General features: G+C 45.1%; 1 protein-coding gene across 1 annotated transcript in view; it reads left to right on the plus strand.

The window, feature by feature from the left end:
- LOC133975843 (disintegrin and metalloproteinase domain-containing protein 12) overlaps positions 1 to 20060 on the plus strand; it is a 77758-nt gene that overhangs the window by 13426 nt on the left and 44272 nt on the right. The window contains exon 3 of the mRNA XM_062413857.1: positions 633 to 706. Coding sequence (XP_062269841.1) covers positions 633 to 706 — 74 coding nt within the window. The remainder of the gene's footprint in view (positions 1 to 632; positions 707 to 20060) is intronic.

Consider the following 20060-nt stretch of genomic DNA (forward strand, 5'->3'; position numbering starts at 1 on the left):
GTGTGTGGGAGTGATGTACGACTCGGCTCCACTTCATCCGACTGCAGCGGAGACACACGGTCCCTCTCAGTGTTGTAACGCAGGGGTGCGAGGACGCGTGGCTTTCAGCGGGATTAATGTCAAATGGAATAGAAACATAAGATAATCCTCTCCGCTCTTGTTCTAAGACGCCAAGTAGCTTCACAGGGATTTACAACTGCTCTCATCAATTGAAACTGTTTTTCTCTCAGTGCCGGGTGGCTCAGTAAAAAGCCTCATCAGGATTTGAATAAAGATTTTTTTTATTTTAAAGAGCCGTTGTCACAAACATTAGTCTTCAGAAAAATCACACCAACCGTCTGGGGGAGGTGGGCATGCTGAGTAAGGGAACGCATGGAAAGATGGATAAACACAACACAATGGGGGGGGGAGATTTTGACAGCGTAAGGTCAAGTCCACGTTGAGGTTAGACGATTCATAAAAAGGCACGCAAAGTTGGAACGCCTCTTTTCTGTGGCATTCTGCTCCGCATCAACAAATAAATGAATTTACTGAAATTTAGACTCAACAGTTCGATAGCTGCTTCCTCGATCAACCCGCCTGAGTCCGGAGGCCATTTTTCTAATCTCATCTCCTGTCTGTTCTCTCTTCAGAGTCACCCTGCATCACTGGAGCTCCTGATTGAGGCGGAAGGTGAGCAGCTGCTCCTGGCTCTGGAGAAAAACGAGTAAGTAATACTCGGCCTTTCTGGAGTAGAAACGGCAGCGTTGTACCCGCTGCCCGGGGGCTGTGACTCGGGGCTGTGTGGCCAGGCTGTGTGTTACATCTAACCGGGAAAAGTGAAGACGTATTCTTAGCACGGCTGCAACGCGGGTATGGCAGTGCTCTGTGCTGTGGTCTCTGTGTGTGCTGAAACAAAGACTTGAAAGACAGAAATTCCTGAATACATCAGCCAGACATTGATGAAAACTGACGTCTTCCTCCTTCTCCTCCCTCTATCTTTTCATTTGATCTATCGGTATGACACGGGGGAGAAGGAGGCTGCGTTTGAACGCGGCACACACGCCGCTCTCTGTAGTAAGATACCATCAAAACAGTGCCAGTCTTGGAGTGGCAGGGAGGGTGGGGGTGGGCGGTGGCGTCATTTGAAAGAAATCGGGTTATCAGAATAGGTACACTTTGACAGAGACCTAGCTCTGGATCTGTTCAGAGGAATATTTGTCATTTTTCGCATTTTTTTTAAAGCAAGGGCTGGGTGAACGTGGCCCCGGCCTCAGACAGCCACCGAATCCAGTGTGCTGCTGAGAAGAATGGGTCGTGATTGATGGAGCAATATGTTTTTCTATCCAGTGCTGCTGCCACACATGAGCAGCCAGGAACAAGCAAAGCTGTCTGTGTGATGGAGGGAAAGAGGGAGAGGGAAGCAAAGGGGGGAGAGGAAGAGCGTGGATGGGCTTTTGTGCCGGAGTCAGACATGAATCCCTCTTGTTTTTCCATAGTTAATATATGTAAATTCCACCTGCAGACTGTGGGACAAAGCTTTCAACACCAGCGACCGCAGTTTTATGGCTTTACCTGCTCTGAAAATATTTTGATGGGAAATCACACTCGGTCTTTCTGTCGAAGAACATTCCTGCTCGGCACAGAAGGGGAGTTTGCAAAGCTGACTTGCAGATTGTCACATTTTCACCCATGTATAGCAGAGAATTAACGCTCCTCTTACAGGAAGAACATTTCATTTCAACATTAGCACACTCAACCGGGAGGAAAAAACACCTCACGTTCCCGTGCCTCACCCGCATGATCCTCATTCGCCGTGGCTGTCATCGTCGTCCAGCGGTATTAAACGTGAAGCCGAGCCCGGGCCCCCGGAGCCAAGGGGAACAAACAGTGACGATGGAGGGGTGTGATCTAGAGCCCTCTAATGAGCGTGAGCATGACGGAAATACTTTACTCAAACAAACCTGTGAGCACTCCAAACACCCATCTGTCAGAATTTGCTCTCGACGCTTTCAGCAAGTCTGGAAAACAAGGTGTTATGACTTTCTTCTTTTCCATCGTCTGTTGATTCTGACACCATTCTGTGATACGTGGAAATACCATCTCATTAAATCTCAATCGGAGCTCGATGGGACGAACCCCCGACGAGCGGGAGAGAGGATTTGTGTCGTCAATTGGGTTTCGCTCCGAGGATCCGTGCAACAACGCCAGAACTGAACCTGCTGTGCTGACATGAAGGGAAGGCTCATGTCTGAGGCCGCTGGCAGACCGTCTGCGTGCTGCTGATGGAATCCAGTTGTTCAAACACAGCCGGCATCTGTGGAAGAGGAGAAAAAAAAAGAAAAACGTGGCCTCTCAATGAAATGATGCTGAGTGAAACCCGCGGATTCATTCGTTTTTTTCCTCAGGACTCTGTCAATAAATATTGCTGGCAACAATAAGCAGATGAGGTTTGCTGCCCAGTTGAACACGGCGATTTCTATGCTACAGGAGGACATGCTCTCAGCCTGTCTGAACTCGCATCACCCCCGCTGTGTAATGGGGGGGAGCAGAGGTTGCCAAGAGAGGCTGGAGTACAGGAACATTTTATAGGAAACAGATTGAAACTAGATCTCGTCTCATGATGTGATCGCAGCAGCCGCAACGCCAATCAACATGTTGACGTTCCGGCCCAGGAGAGCTCGGTAGTCATAACTGCTCTTGTACATGAGGACTCAGATGTCAAGTGGGGCTGGACAAAATCTGTCCGCAGGCAGGCCGGCAGACTTTGATATATAACAGACCAAACGTGACCTGGCTACATGCAAGAATGCAAATAGCTGCAAATTCATCCGACCCATCTGTTCCTCCATCTTAATTTGTCAAAGTTTTGTAAATATTGTCAATTTCCATGACTTTGACAGAGACACATTTGCGAATCAATATCTGAGAAGATGGCGGCTGTTAAGAATGGATGTCTTCTTCTAGTGAATTGCTCTGCGCAGGGTCGGCAGCACTCAGTACAACTCGAAAAAAGCCTGGAACCCGGATGAAAACTACTCCTCCTGCTACACAAAGTGTTTGCAAGCCGATTCCTTGGTGTGTCTGCTCCTTGACATTAAGGACTGCAGGAGACATCAGGGCTCAGATACTCCTACGACATCCGGACACCCTGTAAACGCAGCCTGTTGTTGGGAGGGAAAGGGCAGCCGCTGCCTTGAGCAACCCGACGACCACGTCAACTAGCACTCCAGATAGTGGTTCAAAAGGTGGCTGCCTGAAAAACCAAGGTCCTCTCCTCGTGGAAAAAGCTGCCACTGTTCTGCTCTTATTTCAGACTCCTATCTTGATTCAAAATCACCGTCTTTCATTTTGACAGCATCATTTCTTCATTTAACGTTTAAGCAATGCTTTCCCTCAAGAGAGCCTGCCCCCTCTGTCAAATTGTCACAGCTCGTATATTTGTCCGCTTGGCTGCTCAAGACTGTTTGTCTGCACTCAAATATACTGTCGCTGCACATATGTGCTGTGCTGTAGTTTGAGTCAGTGCGAGGGGCGGGACCATGAGTGTGAGGAGATGGACACGAACTGAAATGCGGACAAACGGTTTGTAGAAAACCTGCACGCAACCAGGGAGTTGCTAGTACTTTTTAAGTTAATGTATTTTTAATCCTGAAAGGAGACGTGTAAAAGTCACGCTTCATATTTCATACATTTATTTGGGGTTCAAACCTCAAATTGTTTAAATGCTATAATGTTTAATAGGACACATCACTTTCCTCAAACTGCATATTGCTGCAGCTCCTCTTTTCAGCCTCTGTCTGGAACACTTGGTTTTAGCTGCTGCCTCATTGAGGCCTCCCTCCCGATAAAGCCCAGTCTGCTCTGATTGGTCAACAACTTCCAGCATAAAGGGATTGTCAGCATCTGCTCTCGCTTTACCTGGCTGTGTTAGGCGGGGTGCCAGACTAGCTGCTAGGCATACATTATTCAATGTGCTACTGACAAGGTGTTTTAGGACAGAATGAAAAAAAAAACCTACACAACAGATTAGAGGAAAGGGAATAACTGAACAGCACAATATGTCCTCTGTAAAGGGAGGGTCGGTGGTACTGAAGAAACCAGCAAGAATATACAACTTCCGACCTCCCTCTTAATCCACACCATGAAAACACCTGACTACAGCCTGACTGAGGCTATGGAAGTTCGGATTCTACCAAAGATGCTGTAATACTGTCTAGAGTTGCGGAAGACTCTGACAGGAAAGATGGAGGTGTTGACAGGCAGGTCGTCCAATCAGTCATTTCGCTTTGGACCAATAGAATGATGGGATGAGCTTTTTACGACTCTCGGGTTTCCACTGTTGTCAGAGCTTTTCATTTATTCATTGCTACGGGGATGTAAAGAGGATTTCAAGGGATCTAACAAAAAAAAAAACGCTTCTCAAAAAGAGTAGGCCTATAACTCCTGTATTCCTCTGTGGTGAGAGTAGGAGGAACCAACAGTGAAAAAAGCCTCAAGTTCATGTTGATATTACAACACTTCCTCAACGAGCAGTCCGACTTCAATCCTTCAAAGCCAAACATATAAATCTTACAATAGGATTCTGCGTCAGAGGATGCTGGAGCGGATAACAGATCTGATCAAAGATACAGATGCTGTATCTTCTCTGATGATACCATGAAAAACTACCTGACTGAATCTTGTGTGGCTCTGAAAAGCTCCTGTAACCCATCCTCTGGTAACGTCAGGCTTTCATCCAGGTACCTGACTCCCCCACCCCTTCAGAGATCCAGTTCCCTACAGTGCAAATGTTATATAATACTAGTAATGCTTTTGTGAACATGACTGAATCCTTCAAGCATCAAAACTATTCAGCCACATGACAAAAGATGTATTTTCATAAGAGATATGAGGACATTTCTAAAACTTTTATAATTTACCAGCTTTAGGATCAACTTATCTCTCAACAAAATGGTGAATAGGTATTCTGTAATATGTTTGACAATAGGGCAAATATGAGCCTCAGTGTAGACAAAGCAAAGACACAAGAATTGTTAAAAAATGAATCCAATGTGTGGATATTAAACCCCTAATTTTGGTGCCTCGGTCGGGTCAGTAAGGGAAGAACCCCAGTTCCAGAACATGCACGCATCACACTCTCATGTACAAACCACCAGGATTTCCCTCCTCTGCAACACTGGCTATATATATATACACACATCCATTTACCTTTTCATGTGTGTAGACATTCATTTCTCTTACACAAGCTAAGGCATCCATTCCTTTGGTTTCATGCCTCCGTTGGGGGAGACAAGCACTGAAGCTTGACTTCATCTCGACGGTGCTTGAGCTTTGACCACTGGCTATGGAACCGCTCCTGACCAAGCTGTTCTTACAGCTCATGCTGCTTTGTGGCTCTGAATGAAGGGCCTCCGGGCATATCAAGATGAATCCCAAGCCGAGCAGGCAGCCTGCTCTCCATCCTTGTTTCCTTTTCTAATGGACTGCAGGGTCGGTGAAAGGAGGCCTGGGGCTCGTCAGTGGGGTCGAGGATTGTCTTGGTTGCGTGCACTTGGGTTGTCTCCTTGCTCATGATGATGTTTAGCCTTAAGAATACGGGGCCTAGAGGGGTTGGCTATCTAACTTTTGGAATATTTTGTGCTACAACATAAACACACACATGCATACGCACTCTTTAATCTGGCCTTTTCCCTGGACAGAGGGCAGGCAGAGGATATGTTTCCAGAGTGAGAGGCCAAGCTGCAAACTTCTTCCATTTCTCCGGTGTTTGGAAGAACAATAAAATGCAGCCTGGACACGTTCCAGACCCAATTTGTGTCCCAGTTTCAGGATTTGCTTTTCAGGATTGTTATTCAACACCTTATCTCAGCGTCTGGCCTGTGACCTGATGCGTCTCTCGATGAAGACGTGCTCGTGTCTCACTGAAAGCAAGGACAGGAAACAGCCTCTCCTGGGGAACTGAACAAACAGAAGTCTAAAGACTCAGCACAAATAACCAACCTCTTTGCGGAAAAAATAGGGCATCCCTCTGATCGCCCTCGTAGAGTTATTGTCCAATGCTGCGGAGCCACACACAGATTATTTAAGGGACGTCAAACCCAGGGACACCCATGTGTATCAAATCCTTCCTCTTGTCATTAAGCCAGGATTGAGACAAGGAGTGAATCAAATCCCTCCCCAAGTCATTAAGTCAGAAATAAAACACGGCGGAGAGACTTTTTCTCATTTGGGCTTCAGGGCTTACTCAAGGTGAACAGATTAAATGTGTTTATCACAGATTTGAATGTCTGTAGTAATAACAGCTTCCAACTAAACTTTCTCCTTCTACAGCTTCAGATCTTTTCTTGACGCTCAGTTGAGTTCTGGTTTTGATTGATGTGATGTTTTACCAGTAGAATCACTGTCAGGCGAAATCTGTCGGCTGCTCTTAACTGAACTGGTTAATGGGGATTTCTGACAGATTATTTTATGTTTCAAATATTTGAATCTCTGAACGTAATATGACAAAAGCAGGATTGGGCAATTTCAGTGTTATGAAAGGTGTTAGAACATTGTCACAGTGTTTTATAACACACCATAGACTGTATATAAAGATGGATCATATACCCACCTCCATGTTAACAGATGGGACATGGAACAAAAAAATTTAACTTTAGATCATGTTTCTGCTATTTTAGGTAGTTATCACACCGATCCAGTATTTTCCTGTAAATTTGGTTTTAATTATTTATTTGATGCTAAAAAAAAATAAAAACTTCATGATTGACAGCGGTCAGTCGAAAGCGTGCATCGTGGGACTTTGACATTGTGGCTCCTCCCCCTGATGATCATTGCACTCACTCTGGCTCCAATTACGTCATTATGGTTAGATGGCAGCATTCTCATCCGGGATAATTTGGCTTCAATAGAGCGCAGTCTCTATACACACACACACACACACACACACACGCGATATGCTCTGAAAATTCATTCAGGACCACGGGACATTATTTCCCAGCAAAGGATGCACTGTGGTTAACAGTAGCCTTTGTACCTTCCTTGTTACCCTCCTGGCTGCAAGGCCACGATATACTGTGATTCATTAGTTTCAAAGACGAGCCTTGGAATTGGGCTCGTCTCTGTCCAGCGTCTTTTAACCGCTTCCTTCAAAAGGGGAATTTTTCTTTTCTTTTTTTTTGGGGGGGAAGGAGCTTTCCTCTTTTGAATTACCTTCTCAGAAGCTCCAATTATTTTCCAGCTTAGAGCAGTAATTAATAAGGTGGACTCGCCCCTCGATGTTCCTAATTAATGAGGAGGCATCCAGGAACACTGGAGAGCTGGAAGAATGGCTCGTCCCTTCCCTCCGGACGGAGAAGAGTCAGATGCAAATGCGCTGTAGTTGAAAGTTTGAAGTTCTTCTTCGGGTGAGTCTGTGTTAAAGTCTGAAATTCTTCAATCCTGCTCAGTAGAGTTCCCTTATTGAACATGAAGGGTTAAACGCATATCAATTAATAAAGTGATGTTTTAAAAACCCATTGTGTATTACTAGTGTGGCTTTGGTCATAGTATACGGTCCACTTGTTTTCTTATCAGCAATTTTTCTATATAATCAATATGATGCTTTATAAGATGATCGTTAACTAAAATGAAAACAGTATTTCCCTCTTTATTTCCCTTCTGGTGACACTCAGTTCTCCCAGTGGACAGAGTAAAAGCTAATATAGGATGTTTTAACATGTATTATTTAATTAGCTGTTTCAACATTCATAATTAATATCACATTTATTTTGAACACACATTTTGGGCTTTTACACTGTGATTAATAAATTATAATGTGCCTCATGCTTTCCTATCGGTCGGCCATTCTTGCAGGAAACAAGGATGTGGCTCTGGTGCAGTTCACTGAAGAGGATGTGGACCAATGTGTGTCTGAGCCAATCACAATAAAATATGTCCATGCATTAAGTTGGCATCAGATGAAAGAAGTCCTAGATCTAGCCTCACTAGAAACGTCTGATGTAGTTCTTTTCAACAAAAACATCACCTTCTTCTTCTCCCTCATTCAAACACCGTGAATATGCAAATAAAAAATGTCTCCTACTCGTCAGCGTCAGTCTATATGAACACTGGAGGCTTCAAGTTTCCACCACTCACTTGTATAAGTTTATGCCTGATTGGCTCCAAACTACCTCGGATGCACACGCGTTCAGTTCAGATTTAAGGTGAGCGCAGAGAAACTTTCAGCAGATAAATGCGATAACAGGGTCCTAGTGTCACACTGCACATACATTATTCTGCAGTGAGGCTCCAAGTATAGGAAGGAGAAGCAAAACGTATTTGGGAGCGGAGAGGAAATTAAACGTACAAATCTGAAGAAGACAAATGAATCGTGGTTTCAGACTCGGTGGCTTTCTTTAAAAAAAATACTTTTTGTGCCTGATGGGGGTCGTTCCCTCTCGACTCTGAGCCGTTTTCCAGATGGACCACTGGGTCTCGTCGGGACTCCAGCTGGTAGATTTATTTCTCATCCTTCCTCCATTTACCACAAAGTACACAGCTAAATGAAACCTACTGTAAGCAGCAGTTTCCCTCTGGGGGACGTTGACCTTATCCAAAGAGCTCAGGGGTCCTGCAGAGAGATAGAGATGATTATTGAGGTTTGGTTTAGCACCATACTGTTCACTACTAGTTATGCAAATCTGTCTGTTTGTTTGTATTTAGAAGAGATATTTTGCAAACAGGTAAACTTACCAGCTTCACACTTGACATGTCTATTGTATATTGTCTCCATCATGGCAACAACATTCATAGAATCACTGTCCTTAGCAATTGCAAGTTGATATTGCACTTGCAATATCGAATTGCACTTGCCTGTAATTCAGCTGTGCTTTACAACAAGCTGAATTACAGAGCTTGCTTAACAGACCTCTGATATCGCCAAAATGCCTTGTATGAAAAAATAACTTCAGCTCAGTTATTCAATCAAACTTATTTATAAACCCCATACGATAGAAGTAGTGAAGCAAATTCTATTTAATCATATGAAAAACATAAACTAGGAAATCTTGGTGCCTTGCTCACTGGCACACTGATGAGCAGTGAGGAGGGAATAGGCTCTTGCCTCCACAGCTGGCATGCAAACCTCCCTCTTCAAACTGGAGGCTGCGTCCGACCTGTCAGAGACGATGTGAGAGTCACCGGGTGCTGCTGTGCACGTCGGCGCTCGGGATTGTAGAAACACAAGGACTATTTTTGTGTCTGGGAAGACATGACAGCAAACAGAGAGACAACTACACAGCCCTCGCCCCGTTGTTTTCCATCGGTTGTATGAGTCTTGCATTTTTATGAACCTGGTGTGTGAGACTTTCTTGTGTTTAGAGTTACAGCCCCAAGGCTGAACAATAACCACCTTCTTTTTACACAAGTTCCTTTGTGTGTTAAGAACAGGGGTGATTCCGAGGGCAGTCTGCCTTGTGTGTTTCATTTTAATAACTTTAATAGAGCCTAATGTGATATGCAAGAAAACAACTGGAATAAAGAAAACCATATATTAATTTGACCTTTTATTTTCATCTCTTTATCCATCCAGTGAATGTGCTACATTCTTTTCCATAAGCAAGTAGGAGTGTGCACTTGATGTTTGTCTCCTCCTTACTCCAACACTTTATCAGACTTGAGCCCTTTTCAGACATGAACTCTGGAAAATGTCCGGAGCAACTGACTTGGACATTTTCGATTTCACACACAATCTGTAACATTTCAGGAAACAGATTGGAGTTCAGTGTTTGTCTGAAAGCAGCTCCACATGTAGTATTTACAATGGGACTACATGGCACACAAAGTTAATGGCATTACAGCTTAGCTTGGAATCACTCTCCCTGAATTGACTTACAACACGAGTGAGAATATAAATCCATGAAAGTTGGATGTGAGCCGCCATTAGTTAGACGCTGTTGCTGTTCACTCATGAACTGCATCAAGTAATAACACATTAGAAATGTTAGCGAGCCCCTGTTGTCATCTTTTGGTTAGTGGCAGAAACATTAATCTCTATAAATTGTTATGAATATTCCCTACATGATTAGTTTTCTTTATAAATAATAAAACTTTCATCCTGCAAACTACATTTACTCATGTGCTTCCTCTTGTTCAGCCGGTTTTTGGAATCAAAAAGACGAATCACTGAAATTTTATTGTGCACTGGATTATTCACTGTGAATTTACGGTGCAATGATTTGAATATGATTAGAAAATACCCATGATGACACTGCAACAATAATTTCTGGAACTGGAGTTCGTCTCAGCATCTGTCTTTCATCTTTCCCTTGAATTATGTCTTTCTGTGTTTTCCTCTCGCTCCGAGTCTCTCCCTTTCTCCGGTTTAAGCAAACATTGTCCATTAATCACGGTGAAATCTCATTTTCTCAAGGCTCGGCGGTGCCAGAGGGAATAAACAAATGCAGCCAAAAGTTTCTGACCTCTGCGACTGCTGACCATAAAGATAATCGGTCCGGCTTCGCAGCGCCGGCTCCCATCTTCCCTGGTGACAGACGGACAAATAGATCCGCCGGATTTACGGTGTGAATTAATGTCCGAGCGGACTGCGTGTGACCGTTCTCACAGTAACCTGACGGTGACCAGCACTCCCTGCGTGTGGGAGGTCACTGACTGAGCGAGGAAGCCACGTGTGGTCATCAGCCAGACGGTCAGAGTTGGGCTGAGAGGAGCCCGTTTCATTTTGCTGATGTGGGAGATTTTTTTTTCCCCCCTCCACTTCTTTTGTCTTCCGCATGTTCACGCAGAGCAGCGTCCTTGTAAAAAATAAATGCTGGACGGAAAGTAGGAGAGAAAATAACCTGTATCCGCTGCAGTGCACACAACACAACAAAAAGCAGCAGGAGTTTCCCCCTCTTGCCCTACAACGTAGCCTCTCTGCTGACTAACGTCTCTAAACATGGTGAAAACATCTTTATGTTTTTGTGGTCGTGGTTTTTTGTTTCATTTGAAACTTCAAACACACACACACAAGACTCAAAGGGAAACCCGTGTAGGGTTTCGGGTTCAGAGGCCTCTTTCATCGCTAAATTTAGCCTCGTGATAAAAGAGTGGCGCAGAGAAAGTCAGGGACAGAGTCTTCCCCAAGTCTCCGTGTCACGCAGAAAGCAGATGCTGCTCGTTTCCCGTAGCACTCGTCATTAAGGTGATGACTCTGAGGCCCCTCGCTGCTGAGAGACGGACACACAGGGAGTAGACGGAGACGGAGGGAGGATGTGTGATGACTGGATCGGACTGTTTTTGCTTTGTCAGATGAGGTGTGAGGGCAGTCGGCCTTCTCTTCTGTCTACCTGCCTCCATGTTCACCCCCCCCCACAACCGCCTCAATTATTTCCTCGCCGTCAGCACCTCCCCGCTGAGATGTGGGACACGACAGGGTCTCCATCGGTTGGCCCTCGTACTCCTCTTCACTCACACTCACCTAATCCCTCCAGCTCCGGGGACGGGATCGAGCTGCCAACAACAATAGGAGCTGCCAGGGTTTGATAAAGAGGCTGTGGACTGCTTCGGGTGTGCAGGGACCCTGTGGACTCCGGGCTCGAGCCCATGACACAGTTTCCTCCGAACCATCAGCAGAGTTTGATTTCCGAGCACACAGGGTCACGGTCAGGCTGTGAACCCACTCCGGGTTAAGCAGGAAACTGCAGTTGTTGACACACGAGCTAGAAAAAGCTCTAGGTTTGTTTTTCTTGAAAAACAACAAGGCCATCACCAAACAGCCATAACATTAAAACGGGTATCTGGTTTTAATGCAGTGGCTGATTGATGTTTATTTGTGTAGGCAGGAGTCGATCCAGTTTTCTGATGCATAGGAACACGCTGTTGAGGATTCGTGGAGAAACGCCCAGTGCAACTTTTCAGGAGGTTGTTAGTATGAAGAAGTTAAAGGCAGTGAATTTATTCGACAGAAGTTACACGAGAAGATCCATAACACACACATGTTGGTTCGATATGAAGCTGGAGCTATAGTCTGGAGACTGTGCGGTTTCCAGGCAAACCCCGGAGACACCAGGAAGTCGCTTCACTCGACTAAAGACGAAGAATACACCACGAAACGATTAAAACAAATTAGTTTTCCAATAATATTAATCAAAAGAAATTTAACGTTTAAATTGTTGTTGTTACTGAACAGAGCTAGGCTAGCTGTTCCCCCCCCCCCCTCTGTTTGCCAAGACAAGCTAATCAGGCGGGGCTCTGGCTTCATAACGGAAATAAACAGACTCATCAATGACGCCTCCATGTACGAAAAGAGACGCCTCTGTTCTTTTACCGTTCTTTACGTTGGCATAGTTGTCCACTAGAGGGCAGTGGAGGGTTTTGAGTTTCTGTCAACAACAAACATGGTGACAGTGGAAGAGGTTCTGTTGAATGTATCTCAAGAAAAACAGCTGCTCTGCAAACGTTGGTGGTCTGTGAGGCATCGCATCATGTGGACGGTCAAATGTCTTTGTCCTGTCTTATGGTAGTTTTGCTAATTATTGCAAATTTTTGGCTGAACTTCCGCCTGCGATTTCTGTTTTATCTGTTCCGTATCCGTGAGCTTTAAGAAGACGTGGAAAAATACGGACAAAATGAATGCAGAGTATTGTCAGAATGGCTCCGTTCCTTTCTGACGATCGAGCACATTACATGAAACATCAAACTTCTTTCCTTAACATTATTACAAACGACCTAAGGTGGAATATTTAGCTATTTCCTTGTTTTTCTAAACTTGAAATGAGCCATTGAATAAGCAGGTAAATAAATGATTCAGAAGTTCCCCAGAAGAGGAGTGTAGAGAAGGTTCTGAAACCAGGCCTTCGTGTCGGAAAATAAAAAAACAAACAGGAAAGATAAAATATAAATATGTTTTGGTGGTGAATGACTCATGACTCCAGAATTTCTATAAACCTGGTTGTTACCCTGGTCTGGCAATTGATTTTGTTCAAAATGCCAATGGAAGTAAACAAATGGACTGGTGCTGTTGTGTGGATGCAAATCAAACACGCTCGCTTTTTATATTTATGCTCGGCGGGGCATCCATGCAGTAAAAATGATGGAGCCCCGGCTCGGCGCTCCATCTGCACATGCTGATGTCTGATGGGCTGTTTACAAACTGTCTCCCGGGCGAAAGCCAATAACGTTCCACTTCTCGGGCGCGTCAGCTGATCAAGAAGAAGCCCGGAGTCCTTAAAGGGATCAGTGGCACATGGATGATAGATGAGCCGTTGGTACGTTATCGGTAAAGCAATCACCAACTCTACAAATGGAAGGGAGATCACGTTGAGCAGCTGATATAAGGAAGCGTGACATAACAGAATCTTTTGTCAGCACGCGCAGCAGAGATCTAATGTTGTCTGCCGGAGGTTCGTGAACTCTGCGAGGGCTTGGGAATAGATTGTTTTATCAATTGGACATCGGACATCTTGTCCCGTAGTGCGAACCACACCTGCTGCAAGCGGATGAGGATTCTGACCTCGCACGTTACACTTCAGATTCATCTGTCCGTAAATAATTCAGCTGTTTCTGTTCTGCCTCCTCCAGGTCTGATCTCGCAGCCTCCTCCTGTCAATCATCCCCTGAAAGAACACAGGGTCAGGGTGCAAAACAGAACCCCCCCTAATACATCAAAATCAGACTTTTATTAGAAAGAGGGAGGACATCGCGCTCCCTGACACCATCGGAGGGGTGAGACACATGAAGGGAAGCAGAGTCAATCTGTATTCAGTCCTTAATTGTTTGATTTCCCCAAGGGCAAGCAAGGCGGGGGGGGGGGGGGGGGGGGGTAGGGCACACAAGTACAGACAGGTTTAATTAATTGAAATACTGCTTGTGGGTGGGTGGGTGTGTGGGTTTACCATCTGAAAAGAATGATAGCCCCCGATTGTTTGAAGTCCCCCAGTCGCTCATTAGTCCAAGCACAAGGCTGCAGTGGATATAGATGCACGAGGATTGTGCCTTGAGCAATTTCTCTGCGATGCATGTGAATTAATGGGAGCGGCTGCATCAGTATGACCTGTCCATCATGTCCTCAACACACACAGTGATCTAAACGATAAAGACGCAGGAAACTGACAGAAGGTGTGATGCATTTTAAGTGTGTGGAGGCTGCATGTAAATCCTATTGGAACACGGGGAAAAATCGACTGAATTGTCTTAACCCAAATTCCTAAAAAAGACATTAGGATATGCATTTGCAAATGTCTTTGTCTCAATACAATGGAGGCAAATCATATTTTGCTTGAGTTGTAAATAATCCACCTTAAGGCAAAACAAAATGTAGGAGCAGTGTCTCTATTGCTCTGTGACGCACAGGGCTGCCTGTCAACAGATATTATGATTTTTATGGCGGAAAACATCCGTCCATCCACAACCATCCATTCTCCTTCAACACCCTGGGTTGGCAGTGAATCAACACACAGAGTCAAGCAACTGTTCATGGTCACAGGAGAACATGCAAACTCCACACAGAGAGGATGGCCAAGCTGGGATTGAAACCGGGAACTTTCTTACTCAGAGGTTTCGTTTCATTGGAGCGAACAAAATGTCTTCCTCAGTTTGCAATAAACATCAGTAAAGCACAAAGAGTTCTCTAATGACTTTTGGATTTTCCTCTGCATAATGTTCTTAGCGTTTACTAAGTAGTTGAGGGTGTTGTGGTTTGCAGATATAAGTGTGTGTGTGTGTGTGTGTGTGTGTGCAGCACAAACCCAATCTGCGTTGTGGACACAGCACCTGCAGTGATGCCTGCATGTGTAAGACTTGCTAACAACAATGCACATAAATCATGCTGTGCTATACCAGCACATGCATTCGGTCCTGCACACAAGCAGGGACGTAAACCCACTCTCTCCCACACACAATCGCACACACACACACTCACACACAGACCAGCGGAGCTCGTCCTGGGGGAGATGAAGAGGCAGAGCCGAGGCACAGTGGCTGCCACAAAGGAGCAGAAGCCCCGGGGGAAGAGAGGAGAAGAAAGCAGGATGAAGGATCGCCCCTCCAGTGATCCGCAGCCACAAAGGCGATTTGAGAGACTGACTTTGGCACCAGAGTATAATTAGTTTCAGATAAAGATGTCAGTGGCCCATGACACTTTAAAGAAGATGAAAAAGAAAGGCAGAAAACACCCACCTGGAACCAACCGGCCCGAATTTTATATTTATATTTGCTTTCTTCACATTTAAATTTAATATAATCACTTTTTTAATTGTATTCATGAGACATATTTAAGCCTCATATTCTACTTGACCCTTAGCGGAGCATTGAGAGTTCGAACTGTGCGGATCTTTGGTTTGTCACATGTGATTACTTCTCCCTCACCCGTGGGGATCGGTGATATCATGGGCAATGAAAAGGAAAATGACTATTAAAGTCTTTTATTTGAGAAATAAGAGAGGCCCTGCCCAGCCCTAACCCCCGAGCGAGCGCAAGTTTATGACTTGCAGGTTGATCACTGTCATAGAAACCATATCCCCCCCCCCACACACACATTAGGCGTGTGCACACATGCCTCGGGGGCGACAGACGCTGCTCTGGTGTAAGCAAAACACACCAGAACCAGATGTGAAATGATGTCTCATGTCGACAAGTGACAACAGGATAAAAAGGGCAGAACGATGGGATCGGACAGTTGTGTGTGAAACAGCTGAGTTCATGTGAGTCGGTCGTTGCAGTTGTGCTTCCGTGACTTTTCCCTGTATGAGGAGATTAAGTCATACGATCGGAAAAAACATCAAAGTTAAATAAACATCCATCCATTATGTATACAGCTTATTCTTTGAGTGTTGTGTGTGTGTGTGTATGTGTGTGGGGGGGAGCTGCAGCCGACAGAACCATGTTTTCATCTGAAAAGGTTTAAACATTACTCTGGACATGTTTTCAAATGCTGCTGGCCCCTGTTTTAGCCGGAGGACTCCAGGGCAGCGTTTAAGTCTTGACAAGAAGCTAGATGTTCAAAATGAATACTTAGACACTCACAACCTCTTGTTGATTGAGTCAGGTTCCTATCCAATGTTTAGAGTGCAACATGGAGAACCAATTACAAGCGCTGCTGATCCTGCTGCTTTACCAACAGCTGTTGTACACATACATTCTATTATTTACAATAATAAAACTACTGACATGCGTAGGAGACTAGCTTGCCTCGGAGCAATATGCCAATATGCAATTCATATGTCCAGCGAGGCTCACCGGTGTCATGATATCAGTTTTCAGGCATGTTGTGGATGAGGATTCAAACTTAAATGGAGCCAAACATTTGTGTTCTCATAGATTGTTTTGGTTAAGAAAATGCCATTTGCAAACAAACCTTAGTTTAGGGAGGTAACCTTAGTTTTCAATGAACCGTACCACAATCGGCAAAATCCCTCACAGACAAGGGGGGGGGGGTCATGTTCCCTCCACACAGAAAGACCCAAACTAGGATTCTAACCCCGGATCATCTTGCCACCCCTTGTGCCCTCCTAAATAAACATGGTTTTCATTTTAAGGGGATTTTATTCCATGCAGTTACAGCGGGCGCTCCCATTACACAGTGAGGCAGCAGCATGTGGGACAGCTGATAGAAAACAAGTCCTCATACCTAAATTATGCATGTGACCGCTCCAAAAAACAAGTCAGAAGCGTTTCCTGTTCTCTGCCCCTGCCACGGTCAAAATCTCATTAAAGGCTGATGCAACCGAAGCTGCTCGAGATCGCAGAGGTATGACAGCCACTTCAACCCGTGAGGGTCCGTTTGCCTGATGGTCCCTCTGAGCAGTTGAATAAGCAAGCAGTGGTGTCTGTTTTACTTCCTGGTGACGGCACACCTCCCCTTTGTGGGTCCACGGCAGAATGATTCCTGGTGATCTGTTTCCTCTCTGGGCTTTGTCTATTTCATGGTCCACTGGTCGCACTGTCATCGTTCCAGATTTACAAACCTTTTTATCTGCATAGTTTTAGTTATGATCATGACTCACATAAAAGGATGGCTGGCTTCTTACTGTGTATATGATCCCATATATCTATGTCAAAATACAGTCATTACACTTGAGGAAATTAAAACATTAATCATTTTTTTGATATCGTTCCCTTTATTCGGTACGAGAAATGTTTTGAACTTTCTCTGTGTGCAGAGCCCAGCTCCCCATGGCATGTAGGCATCCTCTTTACTCTCTATGCAGCCAATTCAAACCGGGACAAGGCAACAACAATGACAGGCAGATACAGCGTCAAAATTAGAGTAGATAGACAACTGACGTGACCGAACCCGACCACAACCTGAATATCGTTTCAAATGTTTTTATCTGAAACCAGTCTGACGGGGGTTGTGTGTCCGCCCGACAATGCTTTAGGTGTTTGTATAGCACCGAATAAGTGGCAATACTCTGTTGCCACGAGACAGATTTAAAGACATGAACGGAGCCTTGTTATCGATTCTTTGATTTGATGTCAGTTGCCGCAGTATTACAGACTTCAGTGTTTGACTAAGTTTAAAATGAGAAAGCCGTACCGATAACATACCGACCTGTGACCCCCAAACCCGAGGAAATGCACAAAACCATAATTTGTCTGTGTACTGTTGCACACCCACAGTAGAGTCCACGTCTTTGTCTTCACACCCTATCCGACAACATTGTGTTGCGACTCTGCCCTAATTCCAATTATCGGGGTGGTATTCATCACCTCGTCTCAGTAATTGGGATCCTGTGGAGTCGTCCATCACGCAGACGCTGCGCGGAGATGACACTTTATTGATTTCACGGGGCACGCCCCCCCCCCCGGCTCGACCACATCAATCTGCAGGTGACAGTCGCCCGCAATTACCGCGTGCCACCACTGCTAATGGCTGTTTGACCATCGTGCCGACCGACTCAGTGTGAAGGGACGTAACCAGTCTGTTATGACGAGATGAGACACCACACATCGCAGCAACCAGCCCGACCACACCTGCTGTTCCACTTTGCTCTCTTGGAACCTCACCCTTGTCTGTTGGTCACCTCTGCTGCCCGCTGGACTGACCTCAGAGTCAAGGAGCTTCATGCCAGAGAGCGCTGCTTTACATTCGATCTCACAAACATGAAGTCAAAACCATCTGCCCTCACTTTCACTGCTCTCTTTTCCACCTCCTCCCTCCCATCTTGAGCTGAGATCATTGGCCGGCACGCCGTTTCATGACATGCCTCATGAAGACTGGGAGTCGCACTGAGCTCGGGGTAAGCAGGGGGAATTCTGCTTCCCTGCTCCACTTGGCACTGGCCTGCGACGCTGCCTGATGTCAGACAGATCACAGCCAGGACGACTGGCCCCCTTCCCTCGCTCCTGGAAAAAAAGGAACGTTTCTAACACTCAGACTTTTTTCTTTGGCTCGATGGCACTTTCGTGGCTTTTCATGCACATGATCCCCATTTCCCCCCCCAATTTTTTTTCCTTCTTTTAAGTGAAGCTGGGCTCACGCCACTCGCCACACCAAAGCAGAGGGACATTATGACTCCCATATTGCCTCGCGAGTCCCTCCGTCGAAACATACCGTGAGGCGCTAATTGGCGCTCCTAGATTAGGTTTTACAAGAAACCTGTTTCTTTGATGATGATTCCATCTGCTCTTAATGTTTATAAATCTGCGTCTGTTCCAAGTAACTTTCCACGCCGGAGCGGGGGGGACTACCACAGCTCTCCAGAGGCCTAGTGCCTTGCTTCACATTTATCATAGTTAACTGCAGGATTTGTCCTGAAGTGGCTGATTAGGTTGTCTGAGTTTAATGGGACACATCGGAGCATGTGACTGGGAAATCGCTGCGCATTGATCCAGCTGGTATCCAGGCAATGGTATCGAAGGCTGCAGTGTCAATGCACTGGCCATAGCAGATCAATTAATAGACAATACATGGACTACACAAAGACAGGAGGCAGGTACTTGCAGCTTTTATACAATAGTTAAAGATATGGATATCTTTTGACCTCTGACTCGACCACTGTGTGATTTTCACCCCATTGTTTTTGTCTGTGTATGTGTGTTATTAGCGATGAAGAAAATCAGGGATGCTTAGGGTGCTAATATTTGTGTGTGTGTGCAATTGAGGGCAGATCCAAAATAAAAATCTGTATCCAGGGAGTTTAAATGTGGTTTCATAAGGGGAGTGTTAGTCCTTGTAGTTGTTTCTGTATTTAAAGCAGGGCACATTCTCCCTCCCAATTTACCTCACAATAAAGTGTCTCCTCCTCGTCTTGGCCTGTAGACACATAATCAATTCAGTTGTTTTGTTGCTCCTCCAAGACTTGATCAAAAGTGTCCCGTGCGTGACTTTCAGCTCGGCTCTCGGAGCGTTTCTATTTTACATCATCACATTACAAGTTTTTAGGAGACAAAACCACATGTTCTGTCCTCGTAGTTGTGATCAATAAAACACAAATCCACATTAGCATTTAAAAGCTGAAGAAGAATTCTTTTTCCCCGTCACTGATGTTTGACATTCAGTCAGGGTCTTTCTTTTCTAGGTCATATGCAGCTTCGGCCGAGAAACGAGACCCTCCCTTTTACCGTTGATTGATCAGCGTCCGACTCCAATTCATCAAACCTGCTGCAATTAATACAGCTCACACACAGTCTCCCTACATAGTCTCTGCAAACACTAACAGTCAACTTACAGAATGAACTAAAAATAAACAAGTTATACCAGCACAACCGATCATTTTAAATTGAAAATACCTTTTTAAGTTGGTAAACAATCGTCCTTAGATGGGAAAAGATCCGCAAGAGATCCAAGTTCAAAGTGGGCATACTGAGGCAGGAGTGTGTTGGAATTAATTGTCACGACATGTTCAGTATTTCTGGATGTTAATCTTCTTCGATTTAGACATGAGACGTGTTATTTACCTGATATAAAGACCGAGCAGGACAGGCTGACGACGTCAATGCAACAGAAAAAAAACATGATAATTGAATGCAGGAAAGAACAGAGGTGACATTTAGCAGCAGGGGGTTCGGGATTAGCTTGAAGTGTCCCCATTGTCTTTTCTGTCTGCGTTGTCAAATCTAGTGACAGGCAAACACGACTCTTTCCCTCCACCTCGTATAGT

The sequence above is a fragment of the Platichthys flesus genome, chromosome 20 (genome assembly GCF_949316205.1).
Source record: "Platichthys flesus chromosome 20, fPlaFle2.1, whole genome shotgun sequence".
NCBI lineage: Eukaryota > Metazoa > Chordata > Actinopteri > Pleuronectiformes > Pleuronectidae > Platichthys > Platichthys flesus.